The following is a 25,603-nucleotide window of genomic DNA, read 5'->3' on the forward strand; positions in this document are numbered from 1 at the left end:
TTACAACTAGGATATCTAAACAAGGGACTTGCTTTTTGCAGACTATAGTGATAAAAACCTGTGCTACACATTCATTTCTCAGCAACGGGTCCCAGGATAATCAATCATGGCATACTGCTAATGCCTTGATTGCAGCTGATGTGGAGGAAATATGTTTACTCTCTTGCTAAAGTGAGGTTCACTGCGGAGATGACGTGACTTTTTCATCCTATAGCTAACACAATTCTGAAGATAAATTTGACTTATTGTTTACAATTCTGAGGTTTTTTCTTCTGATATTAACATTAAATAATCACCTTTGAGGTCTCCACAACTTAAACATTTTCTGATGTGTTCTCTGAACATTTTCAGAACAATTTATCTTATTTTAACAGTAACATGTAGTTTATAAAATTTTATTTTGTAGAAATGTATTTTATCTTAATATGTTTATGTGTATATACATATATATATTCATATATGTGCACAAAGATTAACATTTCTGCTAATAGATTAACAAGTCTTCCTGAAATGGTTTTGTTCACCTAAATATATTTTAACCACTCAAAGTTGGAAAATCAGTGTCATTGCTGTGAGTTGAGGAGGGCAGTTTTGAGTTCAGTAAAATGAAAATATTTATGTATGTTTATCTGAAAGTTTTATGAGACCTCTCTACTTTAAGGTTGCCTAAAAGGAATTGGGAGAAATTAAGAAAACTGAAATTATAATGCTGCTGTTTAGTAGAAGGATCTGAAGCAGACTCCATCACTGATGGTAGTAAAAAGAATATATTCCAAGTGTCATGTGGCTTCCCAATCTGATAGAGTGATCTACTGGAAAGCTGCTGTTGACTAGGTGGAATATGTTCAGATGCTTTAAAATAAGCAACTAAATGAAGTTCTTGTGTTACCGCTTGGCATAATTCTTTGGGTTTCAGTGACTCACTTAATGTTAGTCCATAAAAGCATTCTCATTCTACTAAACTATGATCTAGTTAAAATATGACTAGAAAGGAAGAATAACATGTAAAAGTAGGCATGCATGGAGTGCCTGGGTGTCATGCTCAGCAAGTAATCTGCTTGGCATTCTCTCTCTCCCTATGCCCCACCCCTCATGCACACTCGTGCTCTCTTTCTCTCAAATAAGTAAATGTTCAATAAACAAAAATAAGTGTGCATGTTATAAAACAGTTGAAGATTATAAATTAGCAAGAAACTGTTGGCATTACAAGCCACTGTACTGCTAACCTACAAAAATGAGTGCATTAGAATTGTCATAACTATTTTAAGACAGTATAGGAATTGGGGTGCCTGGGTGGCTTAGTTGGTTAAGCATTGGACTCTTGATTTTGACTCAGGTCATGTTCTCGGGGTTGTGGGATTGAGCCCCATGCCAGGCTCCACACTGGGCATAGAGCCTACTTCAGCTTCTCACTCTCCCTCTCCCCATCTCTAGTCCTCTCTCTCTTTAAAACAAAACAAAACAAAAAAAGAAGAAGAAGAAGAAGAAACAAATGTAAGAATCATTTAGTTTGTTACAGCTACTGCCTGTGTCCCCACTAAAGACACATGAGGGCCCAACAGATTTGTCTCCTTAAAACCTGTAGGGTGAGCAGTTTAAAATTTTAAGATGCAACTTAATATTCTGATCTATTTCCTGTACATTGTATGTATGAATCTCCAAATCAGGAAGGATTAGAGAAACTTTCTGTCATCCAAAGACACTTGAAATTTGACCTGACTTCCCTATATAGAGAAAGTCAAAGTAGGTGTAGGGACATAGACCAATATGGACTTGTGACCCTAAGTGCAACCGTTGTACCTGACCCCAAACCAATCCCAGCATTTAAGCATCTTTAAGGAGGCTGTGCTCAGGAGCAGCTAGAACCACTGGACGTAGGGGGCAGGGAGTTGGGGTGGAAGAGAAGACTTGAGTACCCCTTAGCAAGCTGTGGGGGGGGCGGGCAAAATTGGCCAGACATTAACGTCACAACTTTCCTTTTATTTTATTTATTTATTTTCCTTTATTTATTCATACACTTATTAATTCCACAAGTACTTCCTGAGCACTTATTTGAGGGCCAGAAGCATGTTAGAGGAGGTAGTGCTGCAAAAGCAGACCTTTTGCAGACCTTTCTGCAAAAGCGGAATATTCTATAACTGCACTGTCCAGTACCGTAGCTAGTAGGCATATGTGATGGCTGAACACAGGACACATGTGTCTGATAACATGTCTGAGGAACTGAATTTGAATTTTATATAATTTGTAAAACTAAATAGCCACAAATGTTACTACTAGATACCATATGGACAGTTCAGGTTTAGAAGTCTATAGCCAAGTTGGAGGAGCAGACAAGAAATTATAATATGATATAATAGAATTATAGACAGGGTGCTGTAATAAGACATAAGATGAAATTTATCCAAACGGTGGTCAATAGGGTTTTTCCAGATTGGGAAGGTAAAACTTGAGTTGAAATTCTGAAGGATAAGTAGGACCTGATCAAAGCAAGCCGTATATTCATAAAGTCTAAAAGGGAGAGTATAGCATTGTGCTTTGGGCAACTGCTAAAAGTAAGTTCTTATGTCTGGAACATATAGTGGGGAGGGGTGGGTAGTGAAGAGAGATAATAAAAAGGTAAACAGGGCCCAGTTCCTTGTATGTCTCAAGCAGGGAAATAACATTATCAGACTTAGCTTTTTAAAAATCGCCCTTAAAATTTATTTTAAAAACTTTTAAAAATAATAAATATGTGTGTGTGTGTGTGTTTCTTGTGGTTAAAATACCCCCAATATTATTAAATTATTGTAAAGGAATAAAAATAAAAGATTACTCTGATATTAGTAATAAATTAATAGAGGAAGGTTTGGAGTAGGAGGGACTCCTACGAGGAGAGAAGTTTTGGAGGCTGAGAGACCCATTAATAGGCCATAGGACATAATTAAGATAATAACATTAACCATTGAAAGCAGTACAAATTTTAGAGAAAGATTAAGATATTTCTAGATATTTCTAGACAGGATTGGATGCTGGAAGAAATTGAATTGAAGGGCTTAAAATTGAGCCGGGTTTCTGGCTTTAGCAATAGGAGTAGATGGTACATGAGGAGATTCTGGGAGAAATGTTAATTTGGGAAATGGAGAGAAGATATAGCTTATCTAATAAGCCTAACAGAGACTGTATTTTATTTTTTTAAGATTTATTTATTTATTTGTCAGAGAGAGAAAGAGGGAGAGTGAGCAGGAACAAGGGAGCAGCAGGCAGAGGGAGAAGCAGATTCCGCACGAGCAAGGAGCCCAATGTAGGTCTTGATTCCAGGACCCTGGGATCATGACCTCAGCCGAAGGCAGACTCTTAACCAACTGAGCCACCCAGTTGTCCTGGTATTTTAAATTAATACAGTGGCAATTAAATTATTAAAAGAAGTGGAGGAAAAAGACAATACTTTTCCAGAATGACATTTGGATGCTGTACTATGCCCTCCTTGATGTCCATAATGTGTTTTCATAATCTTAGTTAAAACAATGTTTTGGTGCTTTCAGCCCTCAGAGATCAGTCTTATTTTTTAGAGGTCTTCAGCTGTTCTCTTTGTACCTTACATCATTACAGAAAAATGTCATCAGTCATCCACTTATCTAAATTGGAATTTTATATTTTCAGGGTATAGTGCATTAGAGTTGTGGCTTTGATAAATAAAACACAAGTAAAAGAAGTATCTGTCAAAAACATGGAGCAAGGGCCACGTGGGTGGCTCAGTGGGTTAAGCCTCTGCCTTCAGCCCAGGTCATGATCTCAGTGTCTTTGGATCGAGCGGGCATTGGGCTCTCTGCTCAGCAGGGAACCAGCTCCTCCTTCTCTCTCTTCCTGCCTTTCTGCCTACTTGTGATCTCTCTCTCTGTCAAATAAATAAATAAAATCTTTTAAAAAATGGAACTTCATGTTTTTTCTTTTTTTAATGGTTTATTGGTATCAAATACAACAGAGCTACATATTTCATTGTAATTATTTCTTCTTTGGAGTAGAGAGACTCTTTTCTACCCCAGATCTTCTATTTTTAATACCATTTCACGTGTTTAATCAGCTTTTTTAGCCAGTCTCTATATGAAGCAGTTATGTATAGGAGCTGTAGGAAATTGAAAAGAGGTACATTCATGCATCTATGAAAATAATTCCATTTAGGGATGAGTTTTGACTTAGGAAGTATTATTTGAAGTCCCATGAATCAAAATTTTCATGGAAACATCTGCTAGTCTCTGAAATAACCTGTGTTTCATTAAGTTAAGCTCATCGTTTGGAATACAACAACCAAAGTGTGGGTTGCCTGGGTGGCTCAGTCTGCTGGGTGTCCGCCTTTGGCTTGCATCATGATCTCAGGGTCCTGGGATAGATACCCATGTCAGGCTCCCTGCACTATGGGGAGTCTGCTTCTCCCTTTGTCCCTCTTCCATTTGTGCACTCATTCTCAAATAAATAAAATTAAAAAACAACAAAAAACCAGAGTGTACATTAGGCTGTATTAAAGTGAAGCTAGAGAGATAGTCTTGAAATGAAAATATAAAATGCTGCTTTTAAGTACTAAACCAAAAACAGATAGGTAAATTATTTTACAAATAGAACAAAAAAGAAGTCAGAGAAAATAATCCATTGTCCTGGGGAAAAACTACTGTAGGATTGGTACATTAATATTAGATGGCTATGATGGAAAAGCATATTCATTGGCTTCAGTCCCAACACATTCCCTCTCCGTATACCTTCTGACGAGTGAGTAGACGGTTCTGAAGAAGTGAATGCTTCATAAGGAAGAGCCTAAGCATTTGATATTTAATAAACATTGCTTAAGATGCCTGTTAAAAGAATAAAAATGGTAGTCTTTGCTACATAATTAATATGGCATCTATTCACAGTTAATGTACATTTTTAATAACACTGAATTCAAGTCTTGGCTAGTACCAGAAATATATAATTGAATACAATGTAAAAAAAAAACTACTGAAACCAAAGTAAAATTGCAAAGCACAGTTCACTTTGCAGAGAACTGGGTAGACAGGATAGGAAACCAGGAACAAAGAACTCCCAGCAGACACCATTCATACCATTAGTTGGGACAACTGCTAATCACAATAGCTAATATTTAGTGAATGCTTACTGGGTGCCAGGAGCCTTATGTGTTACTTCATTTGGTTTTCAGAATAATTTTGTAAGGGATTTATTAAACCCAGTTATATAGATGAGGTTTAAATAATCTGTCCAAGGCTCTTAATTAGTAAGTGGCAGAGCTACATTTTGAACTCAGGACTCTTCTTACTCTTTGGACGGTATCTTTACCATGCTTACAGAGCCCATCAAAAATTCCTCTTCAGGCTGGATGGAGGTATTGAGTACTTGCAGGAAAGATGAAGGAGCTTAGCTTGCAATAGCTATGAGAATGACCAAGTCTTAGATTAAGCTCTAAACCTGTTCAGCAGGGAGATACTTGATAATGAAAGAACCTGTTAGTAAAAAGCATTCCCTATCATTACTCCAACCCTAGTGCTGGAGTTGTAGCCTATTGGAACTTTTGTGAAATTTCTCTTTGGTGATAACTGGCTAATGAACCCAAGGTAGCACCACTTTTAGATAGGGGATGACAGTAACAGTCCCTATGAATTATGCAGATAGGAGAATAATAAGACTACACAGAAATAGCAGGTATTGAAATAATCAGTGCTAACTGTTCCAGCTTGGTCCTTATAAATGTTACTCTCTTTGTCATGCATCTAGCATTTGGGGGTAATACCATTAGGACTCCAGATATTCTACTCAGATAGACAAATGTGGGCAAGAAATTGTGCCAAGGACAATGTCAAACAGAATGTTAGTGAAACTATTCCTTGGGTTTTGCTTTGAAAGGTACTCATAACTGAAACTTGAGACTCCCATTTTTTTAAACTAAAGACTACTAATGTTTTCTCCTCCTTGTGTTATCAAGAGCTCTTCTACTTGATTGCTTCTAGGAGAATTCACTGTTTCACTTTTTGACGTATGTCTTCGTAGCTTTTATTGGTGTTACAGCAACTCCAACAATTACTGACTTTTACATGAATCATATTAATACTGAGTTTTATGAAGTTCTTTTAGAACTATATAATAAATTATTTCATTTTCCAGTTATCCTCTCCAGTAGTTGGTGTGCACAGCATCTTACCATGGCTGCATTTTGGTTGTGTAAGTCATGATTAAACAATATGCATTAAACAATAGCATAATGGTATAGTAATTTGACTTGATCCTGCTTACCTGGAAGATAGTAACATAGTAACATAGTAACATAAATATCAATTTTATGGGCATTGTTAGAGTAAAACAACATATAAAGTGGGGACTTTTTTCCAGGGTAGGAAAATTATTCATTTTTGTATTTCACCTTTATCATTTCATGAGACCCAAAACAAAAACCTTAAAATACGTGTGGAAAATGAAATACTCTTGGGATTAAATATTGTTACTGATAGATCAACCCCCATGTGCTTTTGCCAGAAAATCCCAAAGCTTTCTCTTAATTGCTTTCATAAAATTGGTGTCCCTCTCCTTTTCCTTATAATTCAGAAAAAGGAAAAATAATCATGTCAAAAAAGGATCCCAAAACTTTGCCCCTCTTCTTGGCTTTCTTTTTCTTTGTTTCTTTAATAACTACTGTTTCTTTTTCATTCACACTTGTTTTAGAAACATTAAAGAGGCATGAGTAGTAGCAGGGCCAGTGCACACCCTACCTTTGTTGGTTGTAAATTATAAAATATCTGGCAAACAAAGGGTTAATTTAAAAACTTTCACCTGTTATTAGGATTTTCTGTTTTTTGAAATTTTTGCAAGGTCAGACACACAAACATCTTATTCTTCAGTTGGAACTTTTTCTTAATTTAGGTATTTTTGTTTAAATGATTGAGTTTGATTGCAGTTTAGTAAATGCGTTATCTGATATTGTGGACTCTTGCATCAGATTTCACTGGAATCAAGAAAAGTAACACCTGTGGGTTGGTTCACAAAGCCTCTTTTGTTAAATGGACACCCGCAGGCCATGAGGCAATTACATTTGTTGCTTGTACTATAAAAGAGGCACTTAACTAGACCTCAGTAAGTATACTTAAGAACTAGAGGCTTGATTCTTTTGTCCAGCCCTGAGATTAGGTTTTATCATACATCAGGAAGTAAACCTCTGACGTAGAAAGGAAAAACAAGAATGATTTAAAGGTTCTTTTAATGCTTTAAAATTTAGCCCTTAAAGTAAGTTCTATCTGAGATCCTGGGAAAACTCAGAGCCAAAGTAAAAATTTCTTTGTGATATTCATATATTCTTACTCAGTTGACAGATTCATTCAAGTTGGCATGGCAAATTCACAAAGGTATGAAAAGGAAAAGTAATTAGCCATTTAAAGTTTTGGTTATGAGAAGTAACAAAGGCATGAAATTAGGGATTTCCATTTTTGGTAATTTGCAAACATTTATTACAAATGAGTTTTTATTGGAGTTCTTTCTACATTTTAAGCTGCCATTTAATCTATTAATGTTATTGCTATAGAATTTTTTCCTCTTATCTGGTTTGGATTTTCTATTCGGTGATAATCAGTAGGTTAATCCCACAGACAATAACTGCATTTTGAATAAGAAAGGGAATTTTTTTTAAGATTTTATTTATTTGACAGAGGGAGATACAGCAAGAGAGGGAACACAAGCAGGAGTGTGATAGAGGAAGAAGCAGACTTCCCGCTGAGCTGGGAGCCCCATGCAGGGCTTGATCCCAGCCTGATCCCAGGATACTGGGATCCTGATCTGAGCTGAAGGCAGACGTTTAAAGACTGAGCCACCCAGGCGCCCCAAGAAAGGAAATTTTATTTTTTGTCTCAGTCTCAGGTCAGGTTTTCAGTTTCGGACTCCTCCCAAAAGTGTTGTACTTTGTTTATTTAAAGAAGTGAGTTCTTAGCTAGTCAAATATTTTGGTTATCCAGAGATCTGGTGACAATACTGCTAATTGCAGTCATTTACTTGTACTATATGTAGAAGCAAACCTATCTAGATTGGAAATTAGGTCTTTCTCTTTCCACTCTACGAAAGGTTAAAAAAAATGAACAAAACTCTTCATAACCTGTATTGTGATGGACTGTGTTCTTTATTAAAAATAAAAAGTACAAGTATCACTTAAAAGGATAGGCACATTAAGATAACATGTGTATGTGTATATGTGTGTATGTATGTACACACCGACGGTCCCTAATTTAGGATGGTTTGACTTAACATATTTTTTAGTTTAGTGTGCTATAAAAGCAATATATATTCAGTACAAACTGTACTTCAGAATTTGAATTTTTATCTTTTCCTGGGCTGATAATGCAGTATGATACTCTCGTGTTGCTGGGAAGCAGCAAGTGAGCTACAGCTACCATTCACCCATGCAGTCAAGAGGATAAAGTGACCATTTATAACCAACCATCCTGTACCCATACTGCCATTCTGTTTTTCACTCTTTCAGTATTCAGTAAAATACTTGAGATATTCTACACTTTATTATAAAAGAGGCTTGTGTTAGATGATTTTGCTCAAGTGTAGGCTAATGTCAGTGTCGTAAGCACATTTAATACAGGCTACGCTAAGCTATGATGCCCAGTAACTTAGGTGTATATTATATGCATTTTTGACTTAAAATACAGTTGACCCTTGAGCAACAGGGGTTTGAACGGTATGAGCCCATGTACACGTGGATTTTTTACATTATAGTATTGTGAATATATTTTCTCATCCTTATGGCTTTTCTGAACATTTTTTCTCTAGCTTATTTTAAGAATATGTATATAATATATATAAATAACATATAAAAATGTGTTAATCGACTATGTCCTTAGTAAGGCTTCCAGTCAACAGATTATTAAGTTTGGGGGGAGGCAGAAGTTATATGAGAATTTTTGACTTGGCGTGGGGTGGGGAGGCATCGGCACACCAACTCCCATGTTCAGGGGTCAACTGTATTTTCCACTTAATGATGGCTTAATCGGGACAGAACTCCATTGCAAGTTGAGGAGGTTTATATACGTTTTAAAATTATCTAAGTAGTATATACTGACCATAAAAATACAAATTTTGATATATGTAAGTTTTGTGGATTTCTTTTAAACATTTATATATATTGCCCTGCAACTTACTTTTTTCACTGATGGTATTCACGTAAGTCAACTAGTTTTTCTTTGTTTTTGTTTTTGAGCAACTGCCTACTATTATATAAATGAACCATATTTTATTTGACCTGTACCTACTGGGGAATATTTATAGTTTTGTTAATTTTGAGATACAAGCAATACCATAGTGAACTTCCTTATTTATACATACTCGCATGCTGTGTTTGGCAGATCTTTTCTAAAGATTTTGATAAGGAAAGAGTAGAACAAAAACATGTAGGGGATGCAATGGAAAGGGATAGAACGTGGAGAGAGATGCTAAAGGCACACTTTACTTACATCAAAAACTTTCAGTTTTTACTAAAAGGATTCTCTTCATATTGTTATGAGGTATGCTAAGAAAAATAATAAAGACATTAAAAATGAGATAATTTGAACATTTGTTTCTAGTAATGATGAAATAACTGATGCTGAACTTGTCATCCTGCCATAAAGAACTAGAAAATTGGACAAAAATGTAAAATAGCTGTTCTCAGAGAATGCACAGCTGGAAGTATGGGACAGATCCCTGAAAGAGAAGAGACAAGGCAAGCCCTATACTTGCGCCAACTCAGGTGTTTCAGAAGGTACTGAGGTAAAATTCAAGACAAAGAGTAGTGATTTTGCTGAGCTGAAGAGACAGACTGGGATAGAGAGACGTTTAAGTGGTTGGAACTTATTGATCAAACTACCTGGGAAAACAAAGCTACCTAACGATCACCATGAATCTCCTTAGGTGTTCTCTTGGCTTTTGAGCTGAATTCTAAATTGTGCCTGTTAACAGTGAAACCTGGAGACTGAGCAAAGACTGAATGGGGAGCTGAGCAATTCCCAGAGCTCACACAGGGCTGAGAGCCACTGGAGTTCTGACCAGCCAGAGTGAACAGATCTCACTGAATATCCAGGACATTCAGTAGAGATCCCTGAATATCAAGCCTTACTTAGTAGTAGGCTAAAGTAGCCCTAAGAGTACAGTGTGAGATAGACCCAACCTGACAAGCTTAAAAACAAGGTTTGAAAGGACTAAGCTGGGCCATAGCTAACTTACCTGCCTCCTCCAAAATAAGCTCACCTCAACATTTAGCACACTGTAAAGGAAACAAATTCCACTCAACAAATCAATGTCCAGCTCAGTCACAAACTACAAGATATGTGAAAAGGTAAGAAAGTGTACCCATAACCAGAAGAAAAATCAGTTAAATAGATCCAGAAATAATAGAAGTAATGGAATTAACAGACACAGCTTTAAAACACCAATTCTAAATATTTTCAAGGATCTGAAGGATGAAAATAATGAGAAAAGAAATGGTAAATATCAAAAAGAACCAAATGAATATATAGAACTTAGAAAACATTGTATAGCTTTACAGTACATTAGAAATGGCAAAAGAAAAGATCCCAGGCTAGGAGGAAGTATTTGTAATATCTGTCACAGACTTATACTCAAGGTAAATAAAGGATTCTGAAGGGGGGCACCTGGGTGGCTCAGTTGGTTAAGTGTCTGCCTTTGGCAGGTCCCAGGTCATGGTCCCAGAATCCTTGGATTGAACCCCATGTTGGGACTCTCTGCTCAGAAGCTCTTTTTCTCCCTCTGTCTGCCTCCCCTTGCTTGTGCACACTCTTTCTCTGTGTCAAGTAAATAAGTAAATATCTTAAAAAAAAAAAAAAAAATTCTTAAAATGAGTAAGAAAACAACCCATTTTAAAAATAAGCAACGTATTTTAATAGACCCTTCACATAGGCATAAGAAAAAATGTTCATCAGAGAATTGCAAATGAAAACCACAATGTGATACCAGCAATTCACTAGAATACTCAAACATTGCTGCTTAGTATAAGATGATTCAATTATTTTGGAAAAGATTAAGGATAGGCATACACTTATGGCCTAGAAATTCTACCCCTTGGTATTTACTGAAAAGAAATGGACTTACATATTAATGTTTAGAGTGCTTTATTTTTAACAGCTCCAAACTGCAAAGAAAAATATCCATCAACAGATTATGGACAGACATTGTGATTTATAATAGAATACTACTTAGAAGTAAAAAGGGATGAATGACTGATACATACAACTGGATTAATCATTAAAAAATGAACAAAGCCAGAAACAAAATAAATATAGTACTATCTTACTTATATGAAGCTTAGGAACAGGTAAAACTAGTTTCCAGTAACAGATCTCACTAGTTGCATGGTACCAGGTATATGCATGGCAGGTTGACTGGCACAGGAGGGAACCTTCTGGCATGATGAAAATGCTCTCCATCTTGATTATAATCAGCAGTTACATAGGTGTGCACATTTTCCAAAACTAGTGTCAAACTTGAAATGAGTGCTTTTTACTGTATATAAAGTATACCTCTAAAAAACTGATTTTTAAAGTGTAACTTTAAAACACTTTACTCTCTTACCCTATACCAAAAATAAGTGGAATTATTTACTGGACACTGAGTAATTAACAGGTAGGTCAGCAAAGGTGACTGCTTTGATTTTTAAAAATCCAACTTAGAGGTTTTCCTGTTAATAGAGAAGTTCTTATTAAAGGTTCCATCAACGATGAGGTTGTTTCCTTGCTTTGTGTACTATCAAGCACTGAAGTCTGAGAGGTAGAGGATATTCCTTTACTGTAAATGGATACATGGGTATTAGAATGTATAGGCTTAACATAAATGGGAGTTAGCATGTCCCATATTTGAACCTACTTCTATTAACTATCAGTAATAGTACTTCACAGCTTGTTTTAAGGATAAATTGCGTTCTTAATTTATCCTTAAATTAAAACAAACTAGAGGGGCACCTGGGTGGCTCAGTAGGTTAGCCTCTGCCTTCAGCTCAGGTCATGATCTCGGGGTGCTGGGATCGAGCCCCACATCAGGCTCCCTGTTCAGTGGAGAGCCTGCTTCCCCCTCTCTCTCTGCCTGTCTCTCTGCCTACTTGTGATCTCTGTCTGTCAAATAAATAAATAAAATCTTTCAAAAATAAATAAATAAACTAGAAAGCCATGTATATACACTGGCTTGCTCTACTATTCCCTTCTTTATATTCCACCTGTTGGAATCAAGGATTAGGTCAAGATAGCCTGAGTCACTCTTCCAAAGGCTTCTGGTAATATGTTCTGGATTTCTCTGAGCAGATTCCTTTCTGTACTTGTTAATTTTATTATACCAAAAATAACACTTCATCACTTTATTTAACTAATTTGGAAGAAAGTTGGGTCATACAAAAGTGATTGTGCTTTATAAGAATTCCTACTTACATTATAGATAAAAAAAACCACCAAATATTTGGCTTAGGTGTTGTAAAGAATTAAGATCATGGTATGATTACTGTCTGTTGGCTTATTTGGTCACAAAATAATAGATTTAAAAGGCAAGCAGGCTAATGTTATAATCTAGGGCCCCAGGCAAGACAGACTTTGTATGGTAAATGCTCTAAGCCATCAAGAGTATTTGGTATGGGCAGGCAAGGTTGGGGAAAGCTTCATGAAGTGGAATATATATTGGATCTTGGTTTATTGCCTGTTTTTTAGAACTCAGAAACAAACACACATTAAGGAGAAACTATGGAAATTTAAACATAAAAGTTGTCTGTATTATAGCTTCTCCCATAGTGGCACTTGAGACTATGTTAATGATACACGGTTTTTCCAAATATACTATTTTTGGGGTGGTTTTTTTTTTTTCATCTATGATCTGAGATGGATTCATTTTTCTACCTGAACAATATTAAGGTTCATTGCACATAAATCCACTTAAACAGATACGAATTAGTCTTGCTCTTAGCCCTATAACTGGTTCCATTAATAGTGGGGGGAAAAATAAGTGATCTTACAGCATCTGATACTCTTTCAGGAAATTTTTCTCTACAAATAGATTTAACATTTAAGTGTATGTAGTTAAAATAATTGATTTGTTTTGAACAAATATTCCTACATAAGACATTCCAAAATTATATAATCTCTGATACAAAGTGAAATTCATCTTTTACATGCTTGTATACATTTATTTTTCCAAAAGGTAATAGAGGAGGTAGGGGGGGGAAGGCATGAATAAGGCAGCTCACACAAGGTTCACACAAGGTTTTTAGGGCAGTGAAAATATTCTATGATACTACAGTGGTGGACACCTGTCATACATTTGTCCAAGCCCATTGAATGTTCAACATCAAGAGTGAACCCTAAATTAACTCTGGACTTTGGGTGATTATGGTACTGATGTGGGTTCACCAAGTATAACAAATATACAGCACTGTGGTAGGGGATGCCAATAGTGGGGAAGGTCATGAATGTTTGGGGGCAGGAGATGGGAGGGAAATTGTGCTGTTAGCCTAAAACTACTCTAAAAAATAAAGTCTTTAAAAAGCAGTAATTTGGAAAATAAAAAAATAAATAAATAAATAGCAGTAATTTGTAACATTTTGAAAATTTGCAGTCATTTCTTATTTAACCCAGTAGGAGTATTTTTCTTCATGTAAAGTTCCCAAGTCATAAAAAGCTAGTCAAAAGAAAAGTGAAAATAAATTCCTTCCCAGTAGATCATCTTGGTCTGGTCAGTAATTCAAGTTTTCTTGGGTAAAAGAAACTAAAATAACTTGTATTGTAAAGTGCTACTTTAAGGATTATTGCTGCAGAGTAATTTTTTAATGGGCAAATATTTCATTTCACAGAGCTCATTTTTTTTAAGTTAACATGTTATGTTCTAAATATTTTTATGGTTTACATTGAGTAAAATTGTAAATGTTATTTACCAGTTAGTATGTAGGACAATATAGGAGATAGGGTCTTTGATTTAGTAGAAGGTCACCATCATTAATTTTACAACTGATGATTTTATAATAAGTCCTTCTAGTTCCTGATGGTCATTATTGAAGTATAATGCATTGAAGATATGGCCTGTACAAAGGCAGAACAGGGATCTTAATTAGAATTCTGACAAGCCCACTCCAATAAAATGATGAGATTATCTGTAATTGATGTCACAATCAATTACCATTTAGTTCATCATGAGCACTCTAATAGGTCTGGCCTTGGTACTGGCCCCAGGATGTTGCTGAGTGAGTGGCTGCCCTGCTTATGCTGTTTTAGAGACAGGAGGGCACATTTTCAGTCAGCATCCTAATGACCTCTTTTGAAGTCTATTAAATTAATGACCCTGTCACACTGTTTTGATCTCTTATAACCTCAGTTTGGGGTTTGTGTAACAAATTAATGTTTGGGAACCATGTGGCAAAAAAGATAGGTCTTTTAAAATGACAAAACCTTAACATTACTGGTATTTAATAAAAGATATTTTATTGTGCAAGAAATAAAAGCAAAAATACAAATCATAGGGTGTGTGTTTTATAAACAAGAACTTTAAGACATTTCTCCCTATTACCATATTTAGTTTTTTGTTTGTTTTTTTAAATGGGCTGTTTTCTTCTCTAAATCTAGGTGCCAACAGGTCATGTTTGGTTAGAAGGTGATAATCTACAGAATTCTACAGATTCCAGATATTATGGACCTATTCCATATGGACTAATAAGAGGACGAATCTTTTTTAAGGTATTATTTTCTGGTTAAAATGTAGGTTTTCTTCTCTGAGCTGGAAGAAATATATTTTCTTTCAAAATGAGCTTTGAAATATTCAGGCTGTCAATGGACTTAACTGTTACAGCAGCTACATTTTATGAACATGCTGGCCTTCGTAGCTATTAACATTACCTTTTTCCCTACTGAGACAGGTAATTAAGAGTAATTGTTTGAATAATAAAGTTCAAATAACCTTAGCTATAAGAAGCCTTTAATTTATATCTCCAGAATGTAATTCTTTCCCATACAACTTGTACAACTATATTCTATCTTGGACATAAGTATGCATTTGCAGAAGAGCAGTGTAGTCAAACTACACTGCTAAGTGGGGATATCCCAGTTATGTACATGGTTATAATAAATGTAGGACTCTTAGGAAAGATGATTATTTTCACTGGCTCCTCTTTTTTAACACAGCAGTAAGAAGAAAAACACATGAATGCTATTGGATAATCTGCAGGATTCTTTACTTACGCAGAGGTTATACTTAAATCCTTGGGTTTATAGTTAACTTTGAGGGTAGTTTAAAAAAACCCACAGACACACATAATACATTCATATACCACATAACATATAAATTCTTGTATAACATATCAGTGTTCCAAAGTTTAGAGTTTAAATACATATACACATACAAATTTACTTTGTAAAGTCTCATTTTGTATAGAAAATTTGTTCTTGACTAAAAATAAGGAGAAAGTGTTTAATTACATTGCACAGAGAAAAGGGATGAATAAAAGGAATGATGATGATGTAACACTTTCATTAACTGTTTTCAATCACATTTCAATTTTACAGATTTGGCCTCTGAGTGATTTTGGATTTCTCCGTGACAGCCCTAATGGCCACAGATTTTCTGACGATTAGCAAGCATTTATTCTTTTGATTATTCTCTCCAAGTGAATTTATTATTGCCCCTGAATCCATGTACTTAACTAATAAACTATTTGCTACTTAGTTTTAGTCATTTGTAATTGTTATATGGAAGAATAAACAATACATATTGTAAGTGCTATTAGTTCCAAATATATGGATAGAAATGTAATCCAAGAAAAGAAATCTAACGTTTATGATAGATATAAAAATATTTTTAGGGGAAAAAACCTGGATGACCACCTCACTTCTGAATTTTTGGTTTAATAGTTATAATAAAAGTAATCTTTTCTTGACTGTGCCTCATACTTTTGCTACATTTACACATCAGAGTAATAACTAGTCTTTCAAGTCCAAACCAGTAATACCATGAATTCAACCAATAAAAACCTGCTAAGTCACATACTTGGTTCACTCTTTTGAAATTACAGTTCCAGTGATCCCATAAAGGATACCTCAATCTTTTAAAATGATTCCTGACTTATACTGTATATAGAGTATCAAATACAGAGAAAAAATAAAATCCATTATAATCAATAATAACATTATAAAAGTCCATTTGTTCATACCAGCAATGCAATGATTCCTTATTCTTAAATACAGGAATTAATACTTAGTACTTTGAAATAAAAAAGGAAGTAATGTGACAGTTTCAGATTATTATTATTTTTTAGAGCTACCATTCCTAAGTTACATTTAAAGTTGAAGATGGCATTGTTTAAACTTTATTCCCTTTAATGTAGCCACATGAAGAATCTGGAAATAGAGTTGCCAGGACTGGAGTCAAGTCTTTACTCCAAAAGCTCTCTTTTCTAAAGTTGTCATTTCACCTTCTTTATCAACTTTGAAATAACTTCATGAATATCCATATCCAGCCCTCATTATGGGAGTACTAGGCTCACATGTTATTTACAAAGATTACAGTTTAATCTTAATGACTTGAGACTTTCAGATACTTGTACTGTAGGCCTGTAACTTTAGCAGCTAGAAATGTCATGTTTACTTCAGAAACCCAGTAACTATAAAGGAACATTATAATACTGTGACCCATTATAAGAAGAGACATACTTAAAGAAAAGGAAAATTCTTATTTTACACCAAGGAGAAAATGGACCAAATAACAAAGTTCTCAGATGGGAATTCACAAAATAGAACTTAATAATTCAAGTCTTTTGGGGGGGGGATCTATAAATAGAAAGTATAAATACATATAAATAATTAAATGAATTTTCTGTTAATCTGGGATAGCCCTTGCTTGACAGTCTTATACTTTCTCTGCAAATAAAAGCTGACCAAAAAAAAGAATCCTACTTCTTTTTATCAGCTTTATACATTTACTTGAATGGGCTCTCTTCAACATGTCTGAATACAGAGTTAAAGGATCATTTAGTGAACAATTTCAGCCATAATGAAGGAGTTCTATAATTAAAGAACATGTATCACAAGAAATCAGGGTAACTTCTTCTGCTTCATCCTTGGAAACCCTGTATTTTCCACCACATCGGCAACTCAGAGAAAAAGAGTTATCATCTGTAAAAAAACAAAACAAAACAAAATACTTCAAACACTTGCAAGTGACTATTTTAACAGCTTTTTAAAAATGCAGTTTATCACAGAAATTCCAAAATGAAAGAAGTGCCTTAAGTATAAAACATATTTAAATGAGAACTTGAAACGAATTCTTGTATGGGGCAGTGTTTCTAAAAATTACCTACTAAAAAATCTTGATATGTATAAGAGAGCTGTAGAGGATTAAAGCTATGAATCAACAGCCCAAAGATCTTGAGGGGAGAGCAGAAGCTCAGAAGCGACCCAGGACATTTATCTGAAGTCTTCTGTTTTCTTAAGATCCACATAAATTTTACATTCTTCTCAACAATATATTTGTCAAAAATACTACTGTGAAGGAAAGAGAAATAGCCCTACATGCTTATGCCTGGAGTATATTCTTTTAGAGAAAACTCTGTTTGTTTGTTTTAAGATTTTATTTATTTATCTGAGAGTGAGAGAACTTGAGTGGGGGGAGGGGGAGATGCAGACGCCCCCTGCTGAGCAGGGAGCCTGATGCAGGGCTTGATCCTCATTACTGGAGCTGTTGCTTGTGGATGCTTAACCCGCTGAGCCATCCAGGCGTCCTGCTAACTTAACTGTTTAAGTTCAACATTAAGATACTCTGTTCTAGTATCATACTATTTCTGTGAAGTGAGATGCCCAACAGAGGTGATACGGCGCAACATTTAGCCTACTAATGGTGGAAATTTTATTAAATCTACCATTTTCTTGGGAAGCTGAAATGCTTATGTCCTTTAACTGAAAGAATCTGATCCACTAGTCATTCCATTTCACTGTCACTGAGAAGTGACTGTAAAAGAAAAATAATTACTGATCCCCTTATTGTATGACGGTCATAATTTACTAGAGGTACATCAGGTATCTTTATTCAGTGCTCAGACTTCATTCTTTAACACTCAGATCTCATTATATGCCACTAATAGAAAAAAAGAAAAGAAAAAATTCAACTGCCCTGTATTTGTTCTCTAATCAAATTTGGCCTTGGAAAAATTAAAATTAAATAAGCTAACTTTATATGTTTCTTTTACCAGTAACAAAAACATGAATTCATTCACCTAATCTTCCTTTTTGTTCACCACAATGCCTTTTTTGTCCATAAAGAAAAATAATTTAATCTTGGAATTTTAAAATGCTAACATCTTTCCTGTCTGAGCCAACATATATATTGTAGTAGCAGGCTTTCAAAAGTGATCGTTTCATTATTAAGTTGTCTAAAAATGCACATATTCTAACCATTGGTTTTCTAAAGCTAAATGTCCATCTTATTTTTTTACCACCTCAGTGAACACTCAGAAACAATTTGAGGTGACATGTGCTCAGTAAATGATGCAGAGGCCACCATGGGCTACTGAGGAGTTTTGTCATAGATAATTCCAAATGTTAATGCTCACTAAAAATTCACATCTTGTTACATTTCTTATATTATTCTATTACTTAGCAAGTGATATCGTCACAGAAATCATTTTAAAAACACTGAAGACAAAATAACCAAGCTGTACAACAAGGGGACTAAGGACCACTCTCTCAACAGTTCTTCAGGGATGGCTTTTAAGAGTAATAAAAGGCGGGATGCCTGGGTGGCCTAGTTGGTTAAGCAGCTGCCTTCAGCTCAGGTCATGATCCCAGCGTCCTGGGATCGAGTCCCATATCGGGCTCCTTGCTCGGCAGGGAGTCTGCTTCTCCCTCTGCCTCTGCCTGCCATTCTGTCTGCCTGTGCTCGCTCTCTCTCCCTCTCTCATTGTTTCATACTATGCTTGGATCAAGAATATGGTAATCCAGCTTTATCTATCATGTTGGGTTTCATCTACTTTTCTCCTGCCTCTGGATCTTCACTTTCCAAGGTTACTCTGAAAATGGCCACGAGGGAATCTTCAAACAATTTTTTTTTAATTTGCCCAGTTGACTGTACTTTTTATTGAATTTTCATCTTCCAAGACTGCAAAACTTATATTACTAATTTATAAATACCCCTGCAGAAATAATGGCTTCATGCAGCTATTTGCTGCTCACAAGATTAAGGATTGCTTCCCTCTTTATTAAAAAACCCTTAATTTAAATAAGCATTGAAATAAATAAATAAATAAATAAACAATAAGCGTCAAAGGATGTCCTATACTTTTAAGAGTAACTTTAGCTTCTAATAACTGATTCATTGGCTATGGTTAGGATTCTTCTCTATCTTCACTGTCAGGTTTACTTAAGGAAATTCCAAGGATAGTAACACATAACTTAAGAATTTCATGTTGTACATTTCCTTCACCATCTTGGTTTTTTTTCCACCTGTATCATAAAGCTGAGGGGCACCTGGATGGCTCAGTCAGTTAAGCATCTGCCTTCAGCTCAGGTTGTGATCCCAGCGAGCCTGCCTTTCCCTCTCCCTCCACCTGCTGCTTTCCCTGCTTGTACTCTGTCAAATAAATAAATAACATCTTTTTTTTTTTAAAGGAAGAAACCTCATAGTATTTGTTGACTGGACAGATGTTTGAACCACCAATCCATATTAACTTAAAATAAAAACTTATTATTTGTATTTTTTTAAAAAGCTACTAAAGGAAAAAATGCAAAAACCAGTTTTGACTATTTTCATATTATCAGGAATCACTAGGAAACAAAATGTGTTAATCAACTACAGTAAAAAGAACTAATTCGTCCAAGAAGAGATTAAACACATACAATACTAGCTGATGAGGTAGCAATACTCTATTTTCAAAAAATGTATTTAGTTGGGCAGGTCTCCTTGATAAATTATATGTTCTGGTCTGTCCCCTTCATGAACTGGAAGCCTTTCACCAAAGCCTATGTCACTAGTATATTCTACTTTCATAGCAGTAGTTCCCTTGTTTCCACTGATGAAACTATTATAAAACCCTGGGAGCCCCATTTATACAAACTTTAAGTTTCTCAATCATTCACTGCAAATAAGAATTTATACTCTAGGATTTCATTTGGCAGTTGAGGAGCTGAGTGACCCATAAGCAAAAATGTGATGCTCCTCTTAAAGTCAATAGCCTATCACCCACCTTCCTAACAGCACTATGTTAAAAATTTGCCATAAAAAAATATTCCAGGGGAGTCTGCGTGGCTCAGTTGGTTAAAGCTTCTACTTTTGGGACAGGTCATGTTCCTGGGGTCCTGGGATACAGCCTGTCAGGCTCCCTGCTCAGCAGAAAGCCTGCTTCTTCCTCCCTCTCTGCTGCCCTCCTGCTTGTCCATACTCTCTCTCCCCACAAATTTCTGTCAAATAAATAAAATCTTAAAAAGAAAAAAAAAAAAAAAAAACCCAGTTCTTTAAAAAAAATTCCAATATACTTGGTTTCAGGAAGGATGATGAACTGTTTATTTTCTGCCTATCCACATTCATTAGTCAATTTTTATAAAGTGCTAGGGAATTTTTACTCCAGGCTGAACAACAGTTATAGGGTTAAAGTATATAAAAATGCTAGGAAATAGGAAGAGTTTCTTCATTTTCCCAGAGAAACCTAGATGTGTGACATTCGTGGGCTCTATACGGGCTCTACCATTTCTAGCCAAAGCAATTCACAAAATTATCAGAACAGGAGAGAAGTTAAAGTTGTAAAATTCTAGTAACAGAGGGCACTTACACAGTTCAGTTGGTTAAAACGTCTGACTCTTGATTTCAACTCAGGTCATGATCTCAGTCATGAGATCAAGCCCTGTGTCAGGCTCAGCACAAAGTTTGCTTGTCCCTCTCCCTCTATGTACACTCCCTTTCTCTCTCAAAATAAAATAATAAAATAAAATTTTAATAATACAAAAGGGAAAAAAGACAAGATATGGTGGGTGGGTAAAGGGAGTGACAAATTTTTCTTTTCCAAATTTTTCCAAAAATTTCCTGCCCTGCCATGTAAAGAAATAAAAATAAACAAAAATTCTAATAGAAAATTCATCTCCTATGTCAACATAGGAAGGATGGAAAATATTAACTTTATTTTCCCTATTAGATGGAAAGTAAACCAAAACCCAAGTAATTTAAAAAAAGAAAACCACATGAAACCTTCTATACCTAAATCTACTTAGACGAGACAAATAACTGGAAATGAGTCATATAGAGGACCATCAATAACTGAAGTTTAAAATGAAATTCCTAAAACCACCCATATTTATATATTTAAAAAGCCAAGCTATTACTATTTTTTAAGATTTCCAAATATCCCAGAAGAGTTTTTCTTCTTAAAGAACATCCCTAATGTTTTCCTTTACTGTAGTCAAGAGAAAAAATTCCAACCTTCGTTCCAACACATTTCTTCAAGATATACTTGAGCATCTACTGGTCCCACATTTCTTAGATCATCTTCTGTAAAATACAAAATGCAACATTTATTTGACACTTTAATCATAACCACGAAGAATGCTGAAAAGGCAACTGCAGCCCATTGACTACAGCTATAATTTACTTGCCATTTAAAAACTTAAAAGTTTACTACTTTTGACAGCAGTTTTAAGGCTAACTGACTTGTAGTCCACTTCTAACGAACCTCAAAAGTCAAAATCTATCCCATTTTCCACAAATATGCAACATGCAAAAACCATGGAGTTGATTTGGTGATTCCTTGTGATTAACTAGTAACCCCTATTTTTGTGAGAGGGGAATTTTTTTTGTCAAGCTATAACTATAACTAAGGAAGGCAGCATGGGGTTGGGCAAAAATAACTGTATTTGAACCTTAGCTATAATATTTCACTAGCTTTCTAACCTTAGAAATATACCTTAGATACACTTAGTTATTTCCTATCTACTTCAGAAGGGTTGTTATGGACTGAACTGTGTCCCCCCAAAATTCTTATGTTGAAGTATTTAGAGATAAGCCTTTTATGAGGTAATAAAGGTAAAGTAAGACCATAAGAGTGGGGTGGGGCCTTAATCTGATAGAGTTGGTGGCCTTATAAGAGGAAGAAAGTGGGTCTCTCTCTCTCCATGCACAAGTACCAAAGAAAGTATCTAATAAAGACACAGTAAAGAACAAGGCCATTTATAGCCAGTAAGAGAGCCCTCACCAGGAACCATACTGATTGGCACCTTGATCTTGGAATTCCAACCTCCAGAACTATGAAAAATACGTTTCTGTTGTTTAAGTCACGCAGTTTATGGAATTTGCTATGACAGAACAGACCAGTGTGTTGTTCTAATCAAATGAGATCAGTCTAAAAGTGTTTTATTTATTTATTTTTAAAGATTTTATTTATTTACTTGATAGGGATATAAAGAGCACAAGCAGGCAGAGTAGCAGGCAGAGGGAGAGGGAGAAGCAAGCTCTCCACCGAGCAAGGAGCCTGATTTGGGCTTGATCCCAGGACCCTGGGATCATGACCTGAGCCAAAGGCAGACGCTTTACCGACTGAGCCACCCAGGCGCCCCATCTAAAAGTATTTTAAAGAACAAAGCTCTAACCAATGTAAGGGTCACCTGATTTTTAACTGCTTGCAAGAGAGGAATTGGTAACTTCAAGACTTACTTTTAAAAGGTTTCAATAACCATGTAACTGTATTGTGTTGATGTTCTATTGCTATTTCCTAGGCCAAAGTTTTCCCTGCAGGTGGAAGGTTCAGAGAAGCTTGGAATTTAGTAAGCATATAGTTTAGGCAGTAGAAGCATGTACTCTTGCTTAAAACAAGTATACTTTGGGACAAAGAAAGCAACTATAGATAAGCACTTGTCTTTGTTTTTAAAGGCATGTTATACTTCATGTATGCTTGTATTGTTCTTCTAGAAGTCGATGCTTAAAAGAAACTACTAAAATCCACCCCTCACCCCAATGAAATTTTCTTTAGCTGTCTCACTAGTCTCTTGTTCACTTGCTGAGAAATGCTTTCCTTTGTTCCGTTGTGTGAATGCCTACAATTTAATTATATTTAATAACTGCCTGTTCAGAATTTATTGGTGAGTTACACAATTTTAAAATAGATGAAAAAATTAGACAATATTTTGAACTCACTGTGGTTTTCTATTAAGTATGTCAAATATTGTATCACTTCATATTTACTAGGTCCCAACAGTCTATTATACTGACCCTAAAATCCAAAGATTAAAGACTCTGCCCAGTAGTCGGAGGGTGGGGGAATTCCTTCATCTCTGTGCCCACTGAATAGCTTATGCAGACTGTATTAGTATGTGAGGTAATCTCTGAACAAAACAATTTCTACATTCTATATAAAGCACACTTGGCTATAGATTATTCAGTATTTTAGTTTTTTAAAAAATTCTCCCTAAAAGTCCCAGGGAGAGAAAAACAAATCTTAATCATATGTTTCAATTTCTTAGAATGACTAAGGTAAGTTTGCTTGAATGGAGAAATGAAACACTTTTAAATTTATGAATGGGGGTAATTGGCACTTAACAGACTGTTGTTAGAGGAAAAACAGATGTAAATAATTTACAATCAAGCTGACTATATTCCAGGGTATCTGATCGATATCTTCAGTAATTTTGGAAATCAATTAAAGCAAATCAGACAAGGCAGAGGTAAGGACAGATGAACGAGCCTTAATTTAACCTACCTTGGACACCTGCAATACAGCAATTACACAGAAGGACAACCCACTCGTATATGTCCACTATGCTATTTTTACTTGAAAATAATAAATGAGAAATAACTGGCAAAGAGAACTGCCCAGGAAGTCAGCATATTGCTGTGCTTCTCCACGAGGAAGCTACTGTCATGCTCACCTAGTGTTTCACGTGGAGCATCTCTCTATTATTCCACTTCCTCAAAAAAAAGGGCCTTTATATTTTTATTATTTTTTTCTTTACATACAGTTACTTTGGAATAGTGACCTATTTCTAAGATGACAGATCAACTTAGATGATATCTCATAATAAGAGGGAAAATAATGCAAAATTGGTTAGTACTTTCCCCAAGGTCAGAGTTAAAAAAAATAAAAACTATTCTCATGTTCTGGGGCTATCTAAACATCTAATTATTTGATCTGATTATTCAATATTATGTGGATACAGTCCAGGTTTCTGTGAGGTTCTGGTTTTAAAAGTCCTATCTGACACAAGAGAGAGCATACTATATGATACCCCATTACATAAAATCTAACAAGCAAAACTACCCCGAGTTGTTGCGTGACACCGTGGTATTGGGTGTGGGGGAAAGTGGTGGCTATAAGGAGTCACAAGGGACCTTCTGGGTGCTGGTCAGATGGGTGTATTTATTGTGAAAACGCATCAAGCTGGACACTTAGGATTGGTATACTTCTCTGCATGTATGATACATTTCAACAAAAAGTCTTAAAGTAGTATGCTGAGACTCCAAGAGCTATACTTTTTAATAGAAATAAACAAAAGTTAGGGAAAAGAAGTTAAAAGCCTAAGAAAGTGTGTATTCCCTGAAAAGATGGTAATCTAACAACTTCTGAAAAAGGCTGGGGGTGATTAACTCAGGGAAAATTGGATTCCTGGAGAACTGTATAATGAGCAGAAGGGGTACATACAAGTAAAAGGTGAATCTAAATGTAAGGGGTGGGGAGGTGACCACAATCCTTTGTTGAGAGGCAGGTGTCCAGGGAATGGGGCAACAGCAACTTCCCCCTTAACTACGATTACAAGGAAGGAGCACAAACAAATCAATGTTTTTTTTTTTTCTTTTTAAACAATGATCTCTGCTTGTCCACCATTGTAGTTATAATTAGAAAACTTAATTCCTCCCTAGCCTGTAAAGTAACTCACAGGAACCCTGTAATTAGCTTTGATAATTGTCTTCTAATCAGGCATGGCATCTGCAAAATAGGTAAGTTCCTTTTCTTTTGAGTATTACATATTACAAATATTTTTGCTCATTACAATGAAATATTTCAATAGGTATCTGAAAATATAAATTCTATCTCAAAGTTTTCCTGTTAACATGACACTACTAAAAATAGTGAGAAAACATAAATTGACTTCTGCAGCGACTTAATTAAAGGAATAGGTACCCAAAAAAAAAAAAAAAAAAAAAAAAAAGGAATAGGTACAAGATTTGAATCTGGAATCTTAGCTCCAGAATGGTAATAACTTAAAAACAAACAAACCCAGCCATTTGGAAAGAAAACGCAATGCGTGGTATTTGGGTACTCTATCTTAAGTCCAATTACACTACAAGATTCCTAATTCTTTTGAAGTAAATGGGCTCAGCTTTTCCTAAGGTATGTAGGTCTATTCACACCCTGTGCTATACCCAAAGCTTAGCTAAATACGGAGACCAGAAAAAGATCCAAATTTCCTTATATATAGAAAGCAATGCATTATAAAAGGAAATTCCTGTGGAATATAATGATAAAATCAAATAATTTATGTGGTTACTTGGAAAAGAATCTTTCAACCTTCAGAAGTACAGGCCCTTCTGACCCTGTGTTCTATTGGATTTGTCTGACAACAAGAGGTGAAAGAATTCTGTAGCTCCTTTGTCTCAACAGTGGGATCTAAGA

At 35.4% G+C, this 25,603-nt stretch overlaps 2 protein-coding genes across 9 annotated transcripts in view; one reads left to right on the forward strand and one right to left on the reverse strand.

Annotated features, from left to right (window-relative positions):
• The window catches only part of IMMP1L (inner mitochondrial membrane peptidase subunit 1), a 79,497-nt gene extending 63,596 nt beyond the window's left edge, over positions 1–15,901 (forward strand). For 6 of the 7 annotated variants that reach the window (XM_045066101.1, XM_004755910.3, XM_004755912.3 and 3 more), the window contains 2 exons: positions 14,595–14,705; positions 15,531–15,901. In XM_045066101.1, coding sequence (XP_044922036.1) covers positions 14,595–14,705; positions 15,531–15,599 — 180 coding nt within the window. In that variant the 3' untranslated portion in view covers positions 15,600–15,901. Of the gene's footprint in view, positions 1–14,594 lie in introns of all 7 variants that reach the window. The other variant, XM_045066098.1, reaches the window with a different exon arrangement.
• The window catches only part of DNAJC24 (DnaJ heat shock protein family (Hsp40) member C24), a 55,781-nt gene continuing 44,609 nt past the window's right edge, over positions 14,432–25,603 (reverse strand). The window contains exons 4-5 of one of the 2 annotated variants that reach the window (XM_004755913.3): positions 21,424–21,492; positions 14,432–17,135 (exon numbers count right to left, since the gene is read on the reverse strand). In XM_004755913.3, the coding sequence (XP_004755970.1) occupies positions 17,005–17,135; positions 21,424–21,492 (200 nt within the window). In that variant the 3' untranslated portion in view covers positions 14,432–17,004. The remainder of the gene's footprint in view (positions 17,136–21,423; positions 21,493–25,603) is intronic. The other variant, XM_045066104.1, reaches the window with a different exon arrangement.

This window comes from Mustela putorius, unplaced genomic scaffold (assembly GCF_011764305.1).
Source record: "Mustela putorius furo isolate JIRA1106 unplaced genomic scaffold, ASM1176430v1.1 tig00003859_pilon_pilon_pilon, whole genome shotgun sequence".
NCBI classification, from domain to species: domain Eukaryota; kingdom Metazoa; phylum Chordata; class Mammalia; order Carnivora; family Mustelidae; genus Mustela; species Mustela putorius.